The 19,258-nt window shown below is 47.3% G+C and overlaps 1 protein-coding gene across 1 annotated transcript; it reads right to left on the bottom strand.

The window, feature by feature from the left end:
- Window positions 1-904: 904 nt before the first annotated feature.
- Window positions 905-18,680, bottom strand: LOC311368226 (uncharacterized protein). The gene is made up of 7 exons (XM_084487013.1): window positions 18,393-18,680; window positions 10,992-11,100; window positions 10,386-10,555; window positions 8,554-8,699; window positions 4,633-4,774; window positions 4,162-4,307; window positions 905-1,046 (listed from the first exon to the last, which is right to left on the bottom strand). Exons 1-7 carry the CDS (start codon window positions 18,496-18,498, stop codon window positions 933-935), a joined length of 933 nt encoding a protein of 310 aa, XP_084343139.1. The 5' UTR covers window positions 18,499-18,680; the 3' UTR covers window positions 905-932.
- Window positions 18,681-19,258: the final 578 nt, after the last annotated feature.

The following is a 19,258-nucleotide window of genomic DNA, read 5'->3' as shown; positions in this document are numbered from 1 at the left end:
CTGAACCAGGTGGAGGTGAGGTTCTGGAGTTCACACTCCTGCTACCCTCTAAACCTGGACCTTTTGTATCAAGGGTGTGTTGAACAATTATCAATCCAGTTGAAGTTTCTTGTATTTATTTGCAATCTGATCATTAATCCAATCCAACTTTATTTGTTAAGCCCTTTAAAACAACCACTGTCGACCAAAGTGCTTTACAGAAAATAAGTGAAAGCACCACAAATACAAGACAATAAAAACAGCTCAAGAGGACAACATAATTAGTAAGGTGAAATACAAGAAAATAAGAAAAGATTAAGTTTAAGATAAAACCGCAAAAGCACAATCCCCTCTGAGCTTTCGTGTAGTTCTGGGCACATTCAGGAGCAGCTGACCTGAAAGAGCGTGCGGGTACGTAGGGGTGTAGAAGCTCAGAGAGGTGCAGCGAACATTAAGGGATGGCCACAGACATACCGTATGGACATTAAGGGACGGCCACAGGCCGGTTTGACCAGCGCAACGACGCATTGGCTGCTTAACGTCATGAACTCATTCTGTATCCAAACCAAATGACTTCTGTTGAATACTTTTAAACCACTGCAAATAAAAAAAAAATATGCTGGAGTCCGTTTTTAAGTACCAACAAGTTTTATTTTATAAATTACAACAGCACCACCTAGTGGTCGGCACTAGGCTACATGTAGTCTAGTAAATGACCACTGCTGGTGCTGTCACTGCATCTCCTAGTGGCCACGGTTATGTCTCATGGATTCAATTCAATGACTTGACTGTTGTTGTGTAGAAAAAGTAAATAAAAACATAGTTGATAATGATCATCCTAGAAAAATGACTGCAAGAAGCTCCGTCTCGTTAGTGTTCTGTAGCAGCCGGCTGTGGCAGGACGGCCGGGGGCCCAGGCTGGGGGGCCCCGACTGGGGGCCCAGGCCGGGGGCTCAGGTGGAGGGGTCTCTCAGGGGGAGGAGGAGGGAGATGTGGTCACAGAGCTCTTGGCTGGGGTTGTAGGTGAGAGCTTGCTGTGGCTCCACGGGAAGAATCCCTCTGATGCACTGATCACAACAGAGTGACATGTCAACACACAGTAGCAGCACGACGCCCCTCTGCTAACCAATCACTGAAGAGCTGCGGAGCCCCTGATTCAGAGTTCAAACGTTTGAGGAAAGAGGTGCCCATGGTTACGTGTTATGGTGCAGAGACGATAGTTGTGTTGTTGTTGTCGCTGTCGGAAAACGAGAAATGGCGATTTATTTAAAAAGGTGGCGCAGAAGATGGAGGAAGCCGGTGAATGTAGTTACCCCCTATGAGAATTGTGTCCCGGCCGCGGGAGCGCGCATGGCATGGATTCATTAAAGGTGCTTCGATTTCACCCAAGGCTGAATTAAAAGTACATGTTTTTCTGAATGTGGGTCATCAACGAGGTTGTAAAGTAACTTCGGGCACATATGTCAAAATAAATGTTTTTTTCTCCCGACGTGTTTATGATCTTAAATCATTCATTGCGCCGCGGCGGGGAATGTATACGGACGGGCGGCGGAGGGGCTGCTCCGGTAGACAGCCGAGTGTCAACTCACTTCGGGTCGGCGATTTATTTAAAAAGCTGGCGCAGAAGATGGAGGAAGCCGGTGTCGTGCCCATAGGCGTCAGTTACGCTGGGGACGAGTACCCACCAGGTTTCGTCAAGATTCATTTAGTACCCACCACTTAAAAAGACAAAAAACTTGAGTTTAATTATTATGGATTATTACACGGCTCTTCTCAATGCTGTGGAATGCGCTGTGGCCTTGCATGGTCCTTCCCGACTTCCAGCGGTGAATTATTTTTAGATAATTGACCGTTGCATATAATGACCGCTGTCAAGGAAAGTGGCTCTGATTCACGTCTCTCGTATCACTCCGCAAGTAGTCTTATCAACTTATCAATCTTATCTTATCAACCCCAGCGTATTTGGTTGCTAAGCAACGTCAACGTCTATGGCGGACTATTTCTCTGCTGATCAACACTACGAATGCTGGTAACAAATGAATTGTAAAAAGTTATTTTTTCGTTTTGGCAAGTAGCCGTGTAAGAATAACCCCGTAATCCCGTAGCCTTCCCCCCCCCCCCCCGTCAACAATTCCGCCCGCGGACCCTGTTATAATGTAATGTCCCCAATTAATGTAATGCAACTGGCCCGCCGGCATATCGCATTTCAGCGTTAACGCGCATCTCGGCGCGGTAACTCTGGCACGTGAACTCCGTAAGCCCGTACCACCCCCCCCGCCCCCCCCGGTGAACAACTCCGGCCCGCGACTTGGTCCAAGACTTCAATTTTGGCCCACTGTACAGTTTGAGTTTGACACCCCTGATCTAGAACAAGCCCCTTCAGGGCAAGACACCTTCGCTTCGCGCGGTGTCCGGGGCGAAGCTCCATTGTTCCGACCTCTCGGTCGTATGCGGACTCCTCCGCCGGCAGAGCAGCCGGAGGAGTCGGCATACGACCGAGAGGTCGGAACAATGGAGCGTCGGAGAAATGATATGGACCCGAAGTGAGCTGACAGCTGTCTGCTGAAGACATCTTTCTCGAATGCCGAGTTTGTTGTTGCTGGTGACGTAAAGAGGTCAGCCGGTGGCTCTATTACCACTAGTTGAAATGGGTACAGCGCCACTTATCGTACCGGGGCATGACGCGCTTCGGCCAATGAATCGACCACCATGTAGCCTATAACCGGACAATTGCAGTTGTCCAATTGCGGAGCATAGTTGAACTATGGCTTTAATGGGATTAAGCTGTGCATGTAAACGTACTGAGTGGTTCAAAATGTTGGCCTCCTCTTTTTGTGCGTGCCTCGCTTTGGTGGGCAGGATTTATTTTTTGCTGAAGTTATCTTGAAATAGGAAATCGTGCATGTTTTTAAATAGTTTCTTATTATGCTATAATTATAACGGTAAAACCTGGACACCATGTGAGTGTCACAACAGTAGAGTGAAAAAAAATAATATGCGCGCAGAATAGGCTAAACTTGAATGATGTGGTTTATGGCCATGTGTGTGATAGTGTGTGTGTGATAGTGTGTGTCTGGCTGTGTGTGATAATGTGTCTGTGATAATGTGTGTGTGTGTGTGTGTGTGTGTGTGTGTGGCTGTGTGTGATAGTGTGTGTCTGTGGCTGTGTGTGATAGTGTTAGTGTGTGTGTGAGATAGTGTGAGTGTGATAGTGTGTGTGATAGTGTGTCTGGCTGTGTGTGATAGTGTGTGTCTGTAGCTGTGTGTGATAGTGTGTGTGTGATAGTGTGAGTGTGATAGTGTGTGGCTGTGTGTGATAGTGTGTGTCTGGCTGTGTGATAGTGTGTGATAGTGTGTGTGTGTGTGATAGTGTGTGTCTGGCTGTGTGATAGTGTGTGTGTGTGTGTGTGTGATAGTGTGTGTCTGGCTGTGTGATAGTGTGTGTGTGTGATAGTGTGTGTGTGTGTGTGTGTGTGTGTGATAGTGTGTGTCTGGCTGAGTGTGATAGTGTGTGTCTGGCTGAGTGTGATAGTGTGTGTGTGATAGTGTGAGTGTGATAGTGTGTGTCTGGCTGTGTGTGATAGTGTGTGTCTGGCTGAGTGTGATAGTGTGTGATAGTGTGTGTCTGTGGCTGTGTGTGATAGTGTGAGTGTGATAGTGTGTGGCTGTGTGTGATAGTGTGAGTGTGATAGTGTGTGGCTGTGTGTGATAGTGTGTGTCTGGCTGTGTGATAGTGTGTGATAGTGTGTGTCTGGCTGTGTGATAGTGTGTGTCTGGCTGTGTGATAGTGTGTGTCTGGCTGTGTGATAGTGTGTGATAGTGTGTGATCTGGCTGTGTAATAGTGTGTGATAGTGTGTGATAGTGTGTGTCTGGCTGTGTGATAGTGTGTGTCTGGCTGTGTGATAGTGTGTGTCTGGCTGTGTGATAGTGTGTGTCTGGCTGTGTGATAGTGTGTGTCTGGCTGTGTAATAGTGTGTGTGTGTGTGTGATAGTGTGTGTCTGTAGCTGTGTGTGATAGTGTGTGATAGTGTGTGTGTGGCTGTGTGATAGTGTGTGATAGTGTGTGTCTGGCTGTGTGATAGTGTGTGATAGTGTGTGTGTGGCTGTGTGATAGTGTGTGATAGTGTGTCTAGCTGTGTGATAGTGTGTGATAGTGTGTGATAGTGTGTGTGTGCTCATACGTTTGGCTCCACATAGGGCGGCCTCATCCACTCCTTGATCCGCTGCCTCTGGAAGAGAAGGACGTAGAGCAGCGCCAGGACCGCCGCCGCCGCCGCCACGAAGGACCCCACGGCCAGGGCGACCGCCAGCCGCCGGGCCCGCTCCCCTGACACACACACACACACACACACACACACACACACACACACACACACACACACACACACACACACACACACACACACACACACACACACACACACACACACACACACACACACACACACACACACACACACCACATTATTTTATGGTTTTATTCAAAAATGGTAATAGCATGAATTACGATAAACATACTATTATGTATTATGGTATTATGTAACATATATTATACGATAAACATAATATATTATGTTTATCGTAATTCATGCGATTAGTGTTTCTATAAATCCCTCGTTATTGAGGCAGAAAGCTGCAGGAGCAGAGCCTACCCGATTGGGCGATGTCTAGACACTTGACACAGCTGGGGGGCCCCACTGGGACCCCGTACAAGACAAGGACCACGCTGACGCAGTACCGGGCCCCCTCCTCCAGCTGCTTGATCACCATTGAGGACGGAGACTGGCCGTACTCCTGGAGGGAAAGGTCAAAGGTCACACTTTACAAGATGTCAAACTTCAACATGGAAACACAGCCCCCCCCATGAGGAACAGACCGCTGCAAACAACCCCCAGCCCCCCCCCCCCATGAGGAACAGGCCGCTGCTGTAACGCTGGTCTACAAACAACCCCCAGCCCCCCCCCATGAGGAACAGGCCGCTGCTGTAACGCTGGTCTACAAACAACCCCCAGCCCCCCCCCATGAGGAACAGGCCGCTGCTGTAACGCTGGTCTACAAACAACCCCCAGCTGGGCCTCTACCTCCGCTTTAGACCAGACCCTTTAGACCCCCTCCCCCTGATGGGGACCCCTGACCAGTGGTGGTTTTAGGCACGGGCGAAGCGGGCAGCCCGGGGCGCCATTATTTCATGACACACGGGGGGGGGCGGCACGAGCACACACGAAAAAACGAAATCATCAAAATGTGATGTCAACAGACCAAAAATAGTCAGAAAGCCTTCAGAAACTATAGATACTTAATGTGACAATCACATTATTAAAAATAGACTTGGAGCAATGATTGATGATGATGAACATAGTAGGCATTTGTCTCAGCGTTACCAGTGAGTGTGTTTCAGCAAACAAGAAGTCAAACCACAACACAGAGGAGCGCTAGAGCAGCCATGGACGGAGAACACAGAACACGACGTGAGGAGGAATGAGACAACGCCCAGACTGTGCTCCTGAGGGGAGTTACAGTGTGGGACAGGAGAAACAACACCTCAGCACATAAGCACATAGACAGCACACTTAGAACATGAACACACACCACCTGCAACAGGGGAGGGGGTAACCCAGTGCAGGCAAGCAGCCAACCGGTCCCGTAGCCACTGTAGGCGCTGGACACAGACCGTCTGGTCAGACTGGGGGGGGGGTACAAAGCGGCGAAGGCGTGGGATGGGGGTATGGGGGGGGCGGTGGATGCGTATCTGTATCTGTGTAAGAGTTTGTGTATGCGTCGGCCTGGAGAGTCGCTTCGCCTGGCGTCACAACCGCGGTGTCTCAGCCGCAGGACGTCATCGCGATAACACAGCAAGTTTCCATGGAGACAACCTTGATCAGGTCCCAGACAACAATCAGCATGGGGGCATGGGGGAAGGAATGCAGAGAGAGCGTCTCACCGCAGCGCTCTACCGGGGGGGTTGTTGTTCCAGCAGTGGCCTTGGCCGAGGCCGGTGCTGATTGGGCGGAGGAAAGCAGATAAGAATGGGACTGTTTGGTTTTGGGCCGAGTAGCCGCATTCCAATTTACACGACTACTCTCCGTGTCCATTCCGGTCTCCAGAACGATCCACTTGCCCCTTTGCAGTTTTGAGTGCTGACAGCTCTTATCCAACTGCAATGACCACCCTCAATACTGAAAAAACCCGATAATATACACCAATACACCTGAGACATGTGCAGACTGTTGTTTGTTCTGACTGTGTGTTCATACTGTTTTCTTATGTGTGACTGGGTATGTATAACTGGGTGTGTTTATGTATGCTGCTATATGTTTATTTAAACTAGTAACACTAGTATTTTAAATTATATATATTTTTATAGACTCTTAAATGTTGCACTGACTAGAGAGCACTTTGAATTTCGTTGTACATGTGACAATGACAAATAGAGACCTATTCCTATTCCTCTGCCCACCGCTTCAATCAGGACGGGCAGCCCTGTGGGGCTTTGAACAGCTGACCTCGTATCCTTCATTTCCCGACGAACCAGGACCATGCCTACTCCAATCGGCACAAAACGAACACGATTCTGAATATGTCGATGTCTTCCACGTCCTCCACAGAAAGAGCCGCCGGGCACACGACCCACCTCCTCTCCCACGCGTTCCGGCAGGACAGGCTGGTTCCCCTGAACCCGAGCGTCTCGTCGGGGAGATGGTGTCAGTTGCGTTGACAGACCTGGGGCCTCATGTACAAAGCTGGCTTACGCACAAAAAAGCTGCGTGAGCCACTTCTCACGCAAACGTTCGGATGTACAAAGACTGCCTTGACGTGAGAAAGTGCGGTTCTCCACGCAAACTAAATGCCTGGCTTACGCACATTTCTGCATGTTGTCAGTTGGTGGCACATAGAGGCAATGCAGCGCAACAACATTAGGCCTACGCGATCACGAGTCATGAACTAATATTGCAATATGAGGCGAGTTCAAAGTGGATTTGAACGTCAGGATGCGTGATCTTAAATGCACTTCAATCATGCGTTATTGTTGTCGAGACGCATAATGTGACACTGTTGTTGATATTAAGCTAAACATAAATGGACCCATAAAAATATATTGTCACTATTGGAGTTAGAAATTAAAAGGAAGCCCCAGCAATATTATTTTCAGTGATGACTTGTTTATTAAACATTACATATTTCAGGACCACACATGACATCTGGGCTAATGGATCTCTCTTCACGCATTTGTCGTCAGATTCTTGACTGCAATATTATTATTTGATGTTGCATGGAGTAAGAACAAGCCATTGTTACTTAAAATCAATCCATCAATGAACCAGTCGGTCGATTTCGAATCATGTACATATTATTTACACCTTGGGTGTATGGGAACAACCTATCGTCAGCATGCATCCAAATAAATGAGAATATAAAAGCATGCGCAAAATGTGGCAATAATCGATAGGTTGACAATGGCAGTGTTGGCCTTCTTAGAAGATGGTCGCATTTGAAATGAACGGGTGTTCCGCGACTATCATGATTTTTTGGCCGAAAAGGAGCCGATCCCAAATCACAGCTGCCACCCTTTGCTCAAATAGGGCGGGCTCCCCGACTCCGCCCCGCTGCCCGTCTGACCCTGCTTCTCCGGTGGGCAGAGACCTTTCTTTTTACATCTACCTTGATGTCCGACCACTTTTTTTTAATGTCAGCCACAGTTCGGCTTTCCGCCCCAACCTCATTGACCGACTTGGCAACGTTTTCCCACACCAGTTTTTTGGTTTTGGTGCTGATTCCAGAGGAAAGAGAGCCAAACAAGATCTTATTTCTGGCCTCTACCTCCGAAATCAGCACCTCCACCTCGCATTCACTAAAGTTATTTTTTCTTCCTTTCTCCATTTTCTCCTTTCTCCTAACGAGCGCACTACTGCAGGCCTATTTATACAAATTAGCATATTAAATGAGGGAGGAGACTGGGTGGAGAGACGGGCTCGTGCATGTGCGCTCAATTTCACGTTAATTGGGATGTACAAAGAGAATCTGCGTGAAATCGTGCTTACGCAACGGATTGATACATCCAGATTTTTTTTGTGATCAATTCCATGATTTGTAGTTTGGATAGCAGTGCGGAGAGAGTCTCTCAAAGTATAGACAGTAGACGAGACGAGACGAGAGAGAGAGACAAGAGCAAAGCCGGGAAGGTCAGGGGGAGGAGAGGGACAGAAAATGTGACCGCCTTCGTTGAGAGCAAAAGGAAGACCTTTTGCTCGAATGTCTTGCAATTGAGAAATATAAGTTTATCTTTCACTCATATTGTTATGATAAAACATGGCTGTTCCCCCCCGGGGTGTAATTCAATGTAGAACCGCCACTGACCCCTCCCCCCCTCCTGATGGTGACCCCTGACCCCTCCCCCCTGATGGTGACCCCTCCCCACCTCCTGATGGTAACCCCTCCCTCCCTCCTGATGGTGACCCCTCCCCCCCTCCTGATGATGACCCCTGACCCCTCCCCCCCTCCTGATGGTGACCCCTGACCCCTCCCTGATGGTGACCCCTGACCCCTCCCTGATGGTGACCCCTGCCCCTCCTCACCTCCAGGGGCCCCCCCTCGCGGCCCAGGTAGACGAGGTGTTGTACGCTGGTTCCGTACTGGTAGACCAGCGGGTGGTCCCCGCGGAGGTTCACCGTCAGCACGCCGGGCTGGGAGCTCAGCTGGACCTCAGGGCTGCAGGCGTCACCTGGAGGGGGGGGGGGGGGGGGGGGGGGCAGACGTCAGGTCCTGGACCAAGGCCGCACCAGAGTGGGTCCTTCCCATCCAATGTGTGACCATATATGGTTAGACTGTGTGTGGAGGAGCTTAAGGGGCGTGTCTAGAGGCTGCTCATGTTTTGCATCACTTCTATCTCAGCCCATTGAGCTCAGAGCTGATAGCCGTCTCTGAACGCTTCCAAACCATATGGAGTCTACACAGTGTCAATCAATCAATCAATAACCAGGGTTAGGGTTAGGGTTAGGGTTAGGGTTAACCCTAACCCTAACCCTAACCCTAACCCTAACCCTGAATAGAGTCGGATAACCATGCAGCATACCTCAGCAAATAGAAACGGTTGAAATGACGCAATTGATATGGCCTTTTTGGCCTTTTCCCTTGACCGTAGCGGTCGTGCTGATTAGCGTTTCCACCACTAGTTGACGCGTGCCAAGCCGTAGCGCCTGCCAGCGGGCGGCCGTACCTCGGCCCTGGTGGCTGTTCGGAGCGAGAGGTTGTAGACCTATAAAAACACACTAATCTGTGCGTTCCTGTATCGTTGTATGAGACGTATCCCCACGCACCAGGAGTATGGCCGGGATTCTTCATTATTCGTTCCTTCCTAAAACTATATAAGCCTCATTAAAAGGTAATAAAGGTTTAATCGAAGCGTACCGTGGTGGTGATAATTTGATTATATTCTCTTCCAAAACAAAATAGCTCAGTAAAATAGGACCGATTACTTACTTACTACTACAATATTTCACACTATTTGATCGCTGAAAATCGATATTCAACCCGTTTTCGCCCTAATAGGACATCGTGTGGCCCTCTGGGAAATGTGTGAAACATTGTGCAATGAATAAACAGGACTAGTATGAAATAAATCATCTCCAAATGAGCTGTTGAGATGAGGAAGCAGAAAATGTGGAATATTGAACGTCAAACTGAATTCATCATCGTGTGTGTCCGTCTGAAACAACCCAAATATTAAACTTCTCTTGAACAAATCAATCTGGTTTTATGGTAGGCTATGATATAAAACTAGATAGTCAATAAAAGTGTGAATGTTGTGTCATCACTCAAGACGAGCGCGTCATCAGTTAAAGACACACCTTCAAGCGGGAAGCCCCGATGTATTAATAATATATAATCTATAATAATATATGAATAAACCCAGCCGGGCCGTACAGTGGTAAAACGCCAATAGAGGCCAGGATACGCTTTACTTTAATGACACTCAAACTAGGCCTGGGCAATAAAACAATAAATTATCGTATCGTGATAGACTTTTGATCAATAGCAATATAAAACATGTTCAATATGTATCGATAAGAGACTGCACCACCGAATCTAGCAGCTGGGTTTGTTACACAAACACGGTTCCATACTTCTTATTATTATATTTGAGTGTTTTTCATTGTTGTGTCGACATTGGAGCATTTATCAATGAAGAACAGTGGAAGGTCATATTAAGTGTTTAACAGAAGTGTTTAAATCCAGCATGGTAATTCCTAGTCTTTTTAGGTCATTAAAACTATCAATAGTTATTGATATCGATCAATATGATCAAGTTATATCGTGATATGTCTTTTAGCCATATCGCCCAGACCTAACTCAAACCTAACCAAGAGGTTTCCTATGAACCTAAGCCAATCCTATCGTCTCTCTCTACCTCCTGGGCTGCAGGCCTCCTTAGGGTCAGAGGCCAAGTTGTGTCCACGTGCAACAACACGAAGACGGACACAGCCAAGCATCTCCTCCTTCATGTTGGCCGTGACATTACAGGAAGTCTTCTGGGACCGGACGCAAGGCAGGAAGTTGTTCCAATGGTCAGCCTCGTAGCTGTGGACACACACACACACACACACACACACACACACACACACACACACACACACACACACACACACACACACACACACACACACACACACACACACACACACACACACACACACACACACACACACACACACACACACACACACGTTTAATTTAGCTGATATAAAGATACTTGATAATAAGAGCACAGATGGATGACCTAGCATTGACGTCCTGGTTAACACCAGACCAACATTCAAGTGCTCATTTCACATGCATAATGTAATAAATCTATAGAGGAACAGAACTCGGAACATCTTTCCTTATTTTCACTGCTTTTCTCCAAAACCAAAGCCCCGTTTACATCAATATGATTTCTCATACTGCGGGATATGTTTCCCGTAGCCTATGGGCAGGAGTGCTGCTGTGTGGCCGGCGGTGGTTTCAGAGCGCTCACCGTAGGACCTGAACGGTGTAGGACAGGTTGGCGTGGGCGGGCGGGGCGGCCCACCGGAGGAGGGGGTCCGCCTGGACCAGACCGGGCGGGGGGAGATGCTCTGACCACGCTGACAACACAGAAGAAGACAGACAACAGAGCGTCACTGGTGGCTGAGAGGTTTAGCTGTCACTGAATATTCAACATTCGTGTTATAGGTATAATATGTCATAGACTGTATATAATACAGGTTAACTGACCTAACATAGACTATAATACAGGTTAACTGACCTAACAGACTGTCTATAATACAGGTTAACTGACCTAACATAGACTGTATATAATACAGGTTAACTGACCTAACATAGACTGTATATAATACAGGTTAACTGACCTAACAGACTGTATATAACACAGGTTAACTGACTAACATAGACTGTATATAATACAGGTTAACTGACTTAACAGACTGTAAAGCCTGAACTGTCGTTCAGTCCGATGGATACACAAACCTAAATAAAGAAGGATCTGTCCCAGTAAAGTGTGTGTGTGGGGGGAACACCATCACATCGTAGTGCGATCGATATTGAAATATCAGATCGATAAATTAGGGCTCTAATGGATCACTGTTTTTCGCGTTTCCCAGTAAGTATCTCTGGCTTGAACCTTGTTGGAAATAATACACGGCTCAAAAAATATTTATACTTAGCCTATTGATGGGGAAAAATAACCTAAATGGACATTACATTATGAATATAGTCAACTCTGGGCCCAAATCTAATAAACACAACATACCACACATTCAAGAGGGTGAAGATGACCCTCGAGCCCCCCTATCAGTCTGCGGAGAACACTCTGCCACAGCCGGACGGCGAGGACACACATATCACACAGAAAGACAACACAACCCGGAGGCTCAGGGACAAGAGAACCCTCGATAACCCACACAAAGGCTAGCACACACACCTGGCCATGAAAGATACTATAAGTTTCTCATGCACCAAATCACGGGAGCTCTTCTGAGGCAGAACCTCTTCGGAGGCGAAGCTCCGGACGACCTCAGCGCTGTTAGGGGACGTAGAATATTCGATCTCTCACGCTTTATGAATCTGTATTACCTTTGCTACTTTACTCAATAAATCCGAGGCCCTCGTGCTGATAGACTTTATTACCTCTCCGTCTCATTTTATCTGGTCAAGTAACTAGGCAGACTGTTTTTCCCAACAAATTGGTGACCCCGACGTGATTTTACTACTACTGGGAAAACGACTGAGGACGGAGAGGGGCACGCCCCGGGACCCCGGAGCACCACCGATTCCAGCAGTCTCACCTCGGGCGCCCAAGCAAAAGGTAGGCAGAACCCGTTGATAAAATCTGAATTCTGCATAGTTATATAGGAACCACATTAGGAGATGAGACTGACGGGACGGTTTTCTACGGGGGGCATCCCGCGGGGATAAGGCTGAGTGCAACGTAGAGTTAACCTGTAAAAACCCGATTGACCCTAGACGCGTGACGCACGAATACTGGCTCGCTGCATGGTGAAATAATACCCTCGAGGCCTAGGACCTATAATGATCGAGCATAGTGATACAATACTCTCGATGGTCGGATTAGGGTCTATAGTAATCGAGCATGGTGATACAATACTCTCGATGGCCAAGATGAGAAGATAAGGATGCCTGGGCTCTGGGAGAGACCCAGAGGAAAAGATGCCTAGGCTCGGGGAGACCTAGAGGAAATACCCGGGCATTATAAGGGACCCGGAGGAAATACCTGGGCTATGAGAGAGACCCAGAGGAAAAGATGCCTAGGCTCGGGGAGACCTAGAGGAAATACCCGGGCATTATAAGGGACCCGGAGGAGATGACTCAGTAGGGCCTGTAATAATCGAGCATGGTGATACAATACTCTCGATGGCCAAGATGAGATCTATTAGATAAGGCTCGCCGCATGGTAAATAGGAATGGCCGCCGACAGTGTCCACGTGTGCGCTAGAGAAGGAGGCGAGAGAGCGAGAGGCGAGAGGCGTGAGAATATGGGAGCGTGCACAGGAGAGACTGAGAGCGAGCGTGTGTGTGTGTGCGTGCGTGCGAGTGTGTGTGTGGTGTGTGTGTGTGTGTGTGTGTGTGGTATGAGTGTGTGTGTGTGTGTGGTATGAGTGTGTGTGTGTGTGGTATGAGTGTGTGTGTGTGGTATGAGTGTGTGTGTGTGTGTGTGGTATGAGCGTGTGTGTGTGGTATGAGGTGTGTGTGACTGTGTGTGAGGGCCATGGAGGGCCTGTGTGGGTGTGTTGGACTGGGGGACAGGGACCCGAGACACAGTTGGGAACTGTGGGTATGATCAAGAACGTAGGTGATAGCGTCTGGGTGGTGCATAAGAAAGGGCACTACCAGAAAAGATACTATTGGTCGGGATAAGACGTTGCTTTGAGTCCTACGTGTCAAAACTGTTAATCATATTGTGCGGCCTGGTTTGCAAAGGAAAATTTCTTGTGCGAATAACCCCCTGCTCTGTGCGCAACGCTTGCTCGCTTACGCCCCCCCCCCGTCTTTCCCCGTCCGCCATATTTGTAGTTTCCCCGTCCGCCATATTTGTAGTCTCCCCCCCCCCCCTCCTCCCTCCCCCGTCATTCCCCGTCCGCCATATTTGTAGTCTCCCCCCCCCCCTCCCTCCCCCGTCATCCCCCGTCCGCCATATTTGTAGTTCCCCGTCCGCCATATTTGTAGTCTCCCCCCCCCCCCCTCCCTCCCCCCGTCATTCCCCGTCCGCCATATTTGTAGTCCCCCCCCCCCCCTCCCCCCGTCTTTCCCCGTCCGCCATATTTGTAGTTTCCCCGTCCGCCATATTTGTAGTCCCCCATTTGTAGAAGGTAGCGAGACAGTAGAGATAAGAGGGGAATGCAGCCTGTGAGGGAGTCACAGGGACACAGACAGAGAGATTCAGAGGTTATCATCTATACTCCATAACATGAACAATTAGCATTTAAAGTTGTCCATAGCATGCACACCGCGTGTCCACAGAAGTCCAGGGGTCAACCAGCGCTGGGGACTCTTTTTAAGAGTTCAGGGAAAATCCTCTCTCACCAATCTGAGCAGAAGGACCCGCCCTAAAAGGACTCGGGGACGGCGGAGTCAATGCACAGTTCAACAGACCTGACAAGGTTTAAGTACAAAAAAGACAGCACAAATAGAAAAATTTAAAATTCCTGAGGGATTACGGTAATAATAGACATTATATTAAAATTGATCATAATCTAGACAGAGAAAGGCCGGGTAGTAGGCCTCATCAGGGCCACTGAGATAAGGGAGGTTACTCCCCTGCGCAGAGGGTTGGAACACACAAGGTGGTTCTGAAAGCATATTTCAGATGAAACAATAGAGTTAAGAAGGAAATGGTCTTTACTATAACTAATCACAATTACATTTGTGTCAACTAAATTGTAAAAGATGTTCTGATATTCACATTATGGCTAAAGGGGAATACATATCAGTCATACAAAATAATAATGTTACTGCAATTGAAGTTAAGAGTGTTGTTATTAACCAAGTGATTTAACCTAAAATAATACGGATAAACAATAGGTGTCATGCAACTTGAAAGTTAATGTTATTATTTACACTGGAAAGGATAATTGAAAAAATATGGATATTATAAGGATAAGAATGAATAAAAATACATAAAATAAAACTTAATCTTAAAAACCTGTACAAGTAGGACAATTAGATGGATTATGGATTGGACGGATTAGCACTACATCTGCTGGGAAGGGATCTAATGTACAAGCTAGGTTCTCAATTTACATTCGGAAGTAATGGGTTTACCTTTCAAATGCCACTACTACTGCTGTTACGCTTTCATAACATGTTAACATTTGATAACATTTTACTTCTTACTCCAACAGAAAGTTACTTTCTGATTGGCTCCATCATCCGCCCACTTACACACACAGGGTAACCGCCCTGATGTGTCTCCATTATACACACACTTGGCTGCATGAGTAGCTGGGGCTGAGGACTCTGTCTCCATCCCTCCACTTCGCAATCTATTCCACCTAATGGGTGGAAATTTATTGTATCCCAGGCACGGCATCCTGCAGTAAGCCAGTATGGAAGGCTGGTTAGCCAACGACGGGTAAGATCCCACCTTGAAACCAGGGACAACCTAAGGCAGGCACAGTCACGATTACTTGGCAGAGTCACTGTGAGCATTGACTCATTCGATCGGGAAGTGACGAGCTGCAACCATCATAGGAAGAGCCGGGTGGGGTGAAGGGTGGAGGAGGAACAGGAGTCAGATATGTTGGCTCAGGCAGCGGAAGTGGTGGACTTAGAATGAGACATGTTGCGTTTTCGTTTATAAAATGGTATATACTAACTCAAGTTACGTTTTCGGTTTAGTGCATAACTTTGTTAATTTCGGGAACAGTTTGGTTTCGGGCGGCTGATGGTAAACCCCACTAATATTGGCCTTTGGTTTTGGATATACTGGCTTTGATTTCCCTTCCCACTAGATTGGTTTCATTTAAAGGTTGTTAAGGTTAGGGACTTCAAAGTTGATGACATTTTTGGGTTTGCTTATCATTGAATAAGCAAGGAGGGAATTTGTGAGAAATTAGAGAAAAGTGTGGATACTGTAATCAAACTTTTGACTTAATTGACTTGTGTAGATGCACTAGCACTAATGAGGTATCACATGCATGCTAATAGAATGATGCATCTAACCCCGCATGAAATGCTTACGGGTCGACCCATGCCTTCACCTATTATTCAAGGCCCCATAAGGGACCTCCATTAGAGCAATAAGAAATATAATTGAGAAAATATGTTTGACCACTAACTGCTGTACATGAGTTTATATTCCAACAATAGAAACACAAGTTCCAGAGCGTGAGGAGGAGCCACATGCAGAGACGCCCGGAGCCGACCAGCCGAGCTAGGATTTGATTTTGATTTGATTTGTTTTGTTGTATTGACACACACTTACAGACACCCATGAAAAGACAAAAGAATACAATTGAGGATTGGAACACAAAAGTCCCAGTCTTATTTCCATTGTGGTCCCCAACAAGAGCAACAGCCACATAATAATGCTGAAGCTGGCGAGCCTCCTCCTGACCCTCTATGGGTTTTGGCAGATAACACAGCCCCGGATAGAGAGAAGAGCAGTCTACGGAAAATATCACACTAGACACAGAATCCATGCATATCACAAGAGTTGAGATCTAATGTGTAACTAGGACTGTGTATAGATTGTGTGGAAGTTTCGTAAAGTATATCTGAAAGGTTTGAAAGTTATTAGGAAAAGTTGTTTGAAGGAGCAGAGACAAGTAGAGAAGTTGAAGGTTAAAGAAATGTACTAGATAAAATGTATGCACGAGAATTTGAGAATGTTTTGGCAGATCCCACTGGCCCAAGGATGAATCCAGAGCAAGGATGAAACCAAACTCCAGATTGGTCGGTGTCCAGAGCACTGGCAGGGTTACAGGCCCTCGAGAAGGAGAGACACCGACCCCCTCCCTACTCCGAAGCGGTGCCCCTCATGCCCCTGATGGATTTCCCTGACCAGTTTGACCAGGTTGGTCAAGAAGGACACCTGGGAACCGCGACCCTTGGCTATGGGTACGACCTCCCCTACCCACAGCTTCACGTCCCCGCCCCTCCCCCTACCTGTGAAGTGCTAGTAACCTCTCCAGGTGGGCATTCCCCATTCCCAGTCCCCGCCCCACCCCCTCCCCCTACCTGTGAAGTGCTAGTAACCTCTCCAGGAGGGTGGCCCCACTTCCCGTCCCCGGCTACAGTACCGCCCCCTCCTCCCACCTGATGCAGCCACGCCACTCGGACCAGGGATCTGCGTTCCGGTACCAGGGGCTGCGGCCCGTTCCTTTAGGGCTTGAGGGCACCCCTGGCTGTATTTGCTTCAATTGCTGTATAGCCTATAACCCGGTTAAGGTAGAATGCCATTTTTTGCAATAATATTCCCCGCTGTATTGCTCATGCTCACCAGGATAACGCCCTGCCAGGGCCATTGAATAAACGGGTCTTTTTAATTAGTATGGGGGTGCTACCGCCCATACTCCCATGTGCATCCCTGGCAGGGGCTAATGAAGGATGTTCCCGCTTGCTTTTATCTTATTTTTCTATAGCTGAAGGTGCTGAAAGGAGAATACGTGATGATATATAGCCTCGTATTCTGCTGTTGGTTTGTTTGTGTGCCCCACCGGGCCGCTAGGAGGGATTGATTTGATTTATCTTTCGATTTTAGTGACTTTGACTCGATTTATCTTTTTAATAACTTTAACTTTAGACTTAAAAAAAAAAAAAAAAAAAAAAAGATTTGTATTTTGATTTCCTTAATTGTTTTGGTTTAATTCCATAATCTCAATTTCTTGCTTAATCACATGTTCTGTTTTTACCTTGCCTTCCGTGTCATTGTGCAAAGGGATACTGCAATGTAAGGCCGGGGTGGATGCCACCCCCTAGGAGGGGTGTGTATGGCATACTCATGTCCGAAGCATGAGTAGCGTTTCTCCCACGTGGTTCCCCATACACCCGGCCAAGCGAGATATTAGGATCCCATGCTCATGGTTGCTTATTTTTATGGTCAAGTTTGTCGTCTTTCTGATGTTATTGATGATGCTACAATGATACGTCAAGCGCTGAGGTCCAACCCCTCGTGTCCCTAGTAAGTGAAGCCGTCTAGCGACGGGTTGAGGGGGACAGCTGTTTTTATTTTTTATTTTTTATTTTGTATGGTTGAGTTTGTCGTTATTTTTAAGTGAAAGTCGTCTGACGACGACTTGAGGGGGATATGATGGGGAAAAATAACCTAAATGGACATTACATTATGAATATAGTCAACTCTGGGCCCAAATCTAATAAACACAACATACCACACATTCAAGAGGGTGAAGATGACCCTCGAGCCCCCCTATCAGTCTGCGGAGAACACTCTGCCACAGCCGGACGGCGAGGACACACATATCACACAGAAAGACAACACAACCCGGAGGCTCAGGGACAAGAGAACCCTCGATAACCCACACAAAGGCTAGCACACACACCTGGCCATGAAAGATACTATAAGTTTCTCATGCACCAAATCACGGGAGCTCTTCTGAGGCAGAACCTCTTCGGAGGCGAAGCTCCGGACGACCTCAGCGCTGTTAGGGGACGTAGAATATTCGATCTCTCACGCTTTATGAATCTGTATTACCTTTGCTACTTTACTCAATAAATCCGAGGCCCTCGTGCTGATAGACTTTATTACCTCTCCGTCTCATTTTATCTGGTCAAGTAACTAGGCAGACTGTTTTTCCCAACACTATATACCATAGGTCTAGTTGATTTTATATATGTGTATGCGGCAATGTTACATGAATACCGTAAGAGTACACAGAGAAACAAAACGAAAGTAACTTACCGGGCCTGAGGAGCGGGAGCAGCAGCAGAAGGGACCACACGGGGGGCCACACGGGGGGCCACGCGGGGGGCCGCAGGACGGCCGCGGAACGACAGCTGGCCGCCATGTCACATCTCTTTATTTCCAATATAGTTGTCCATGTCGTCTGGATCGTCACACTATAGTGTTAAAGGTTCGCTGTGAAGAGTCTGTGTCGCCCTGCTCCCCTGCTCCAGGAAGCTGTGTGTCTTCCTGGAACGCCTTTTAAAGGAGGACCGTCACGGACCGATCGGACGTGCAGCGCCCCTGCCCGCTGTTGTGCCAACCAAGCCTTTTTTAGAGCGAGGCGAGTCGAGAGTCGAGCTGATACTGTCGGTGGAAAAGCGACATATGCTCCCTGGTCAGATGTTTCTACCGTAGTACGGATCGATAGCAGTCTATCGATCCGCTACCCTATCAACACAATGAACACATGCTTATGTGTTTGGTTTTGATATGTAGACCAATTGCCTCTATCAAACCACGATAACCCCTCTATAGAATCATGTTATTTGACACCACTACTCACCCCCTGTAAAAAAATATGGGGAGCATCATTTGAAACGGTATTATAACGTCTTTATTGGAGATTTCAGGGGTAGGCCTACACTAGGTGCAATGTCTGTAAATAAAAAAAAGAAGAAAAAGCATAAATGATCACTTAAACTAAATAAATAACTTCAACAAGAAAAGTGTGGCACAGTATTGTTTCAACTTGCTGTACGTATTTGTAAATGGGATTCTGCATGTGTGTGTGTTTGTATATGCAATAATAATTCTTCTTGTAGGCCTATTAATAATTCCTCTATTCTTTTTTAATTGAATCAAAATCCGTTGAGATCATGTTT

Source organism: Micromesistius poutassou (assembly GCF_964030765.1).
Source record: "Micromesistius poutassou genome assembly, chromosome: 23".
In the NCBI taxonomy this organism is placed as follows: Eukaryota; Metazoa; Chordata; class Actinopteri; order Gadiformes; family Gadidae; genus Micromesistius; species Micromesistius poutassou.
Note: the sequence above shows the minus strand (reverse complement) of the source record. Positions and strands in the feature narration are given on the sequence as shown.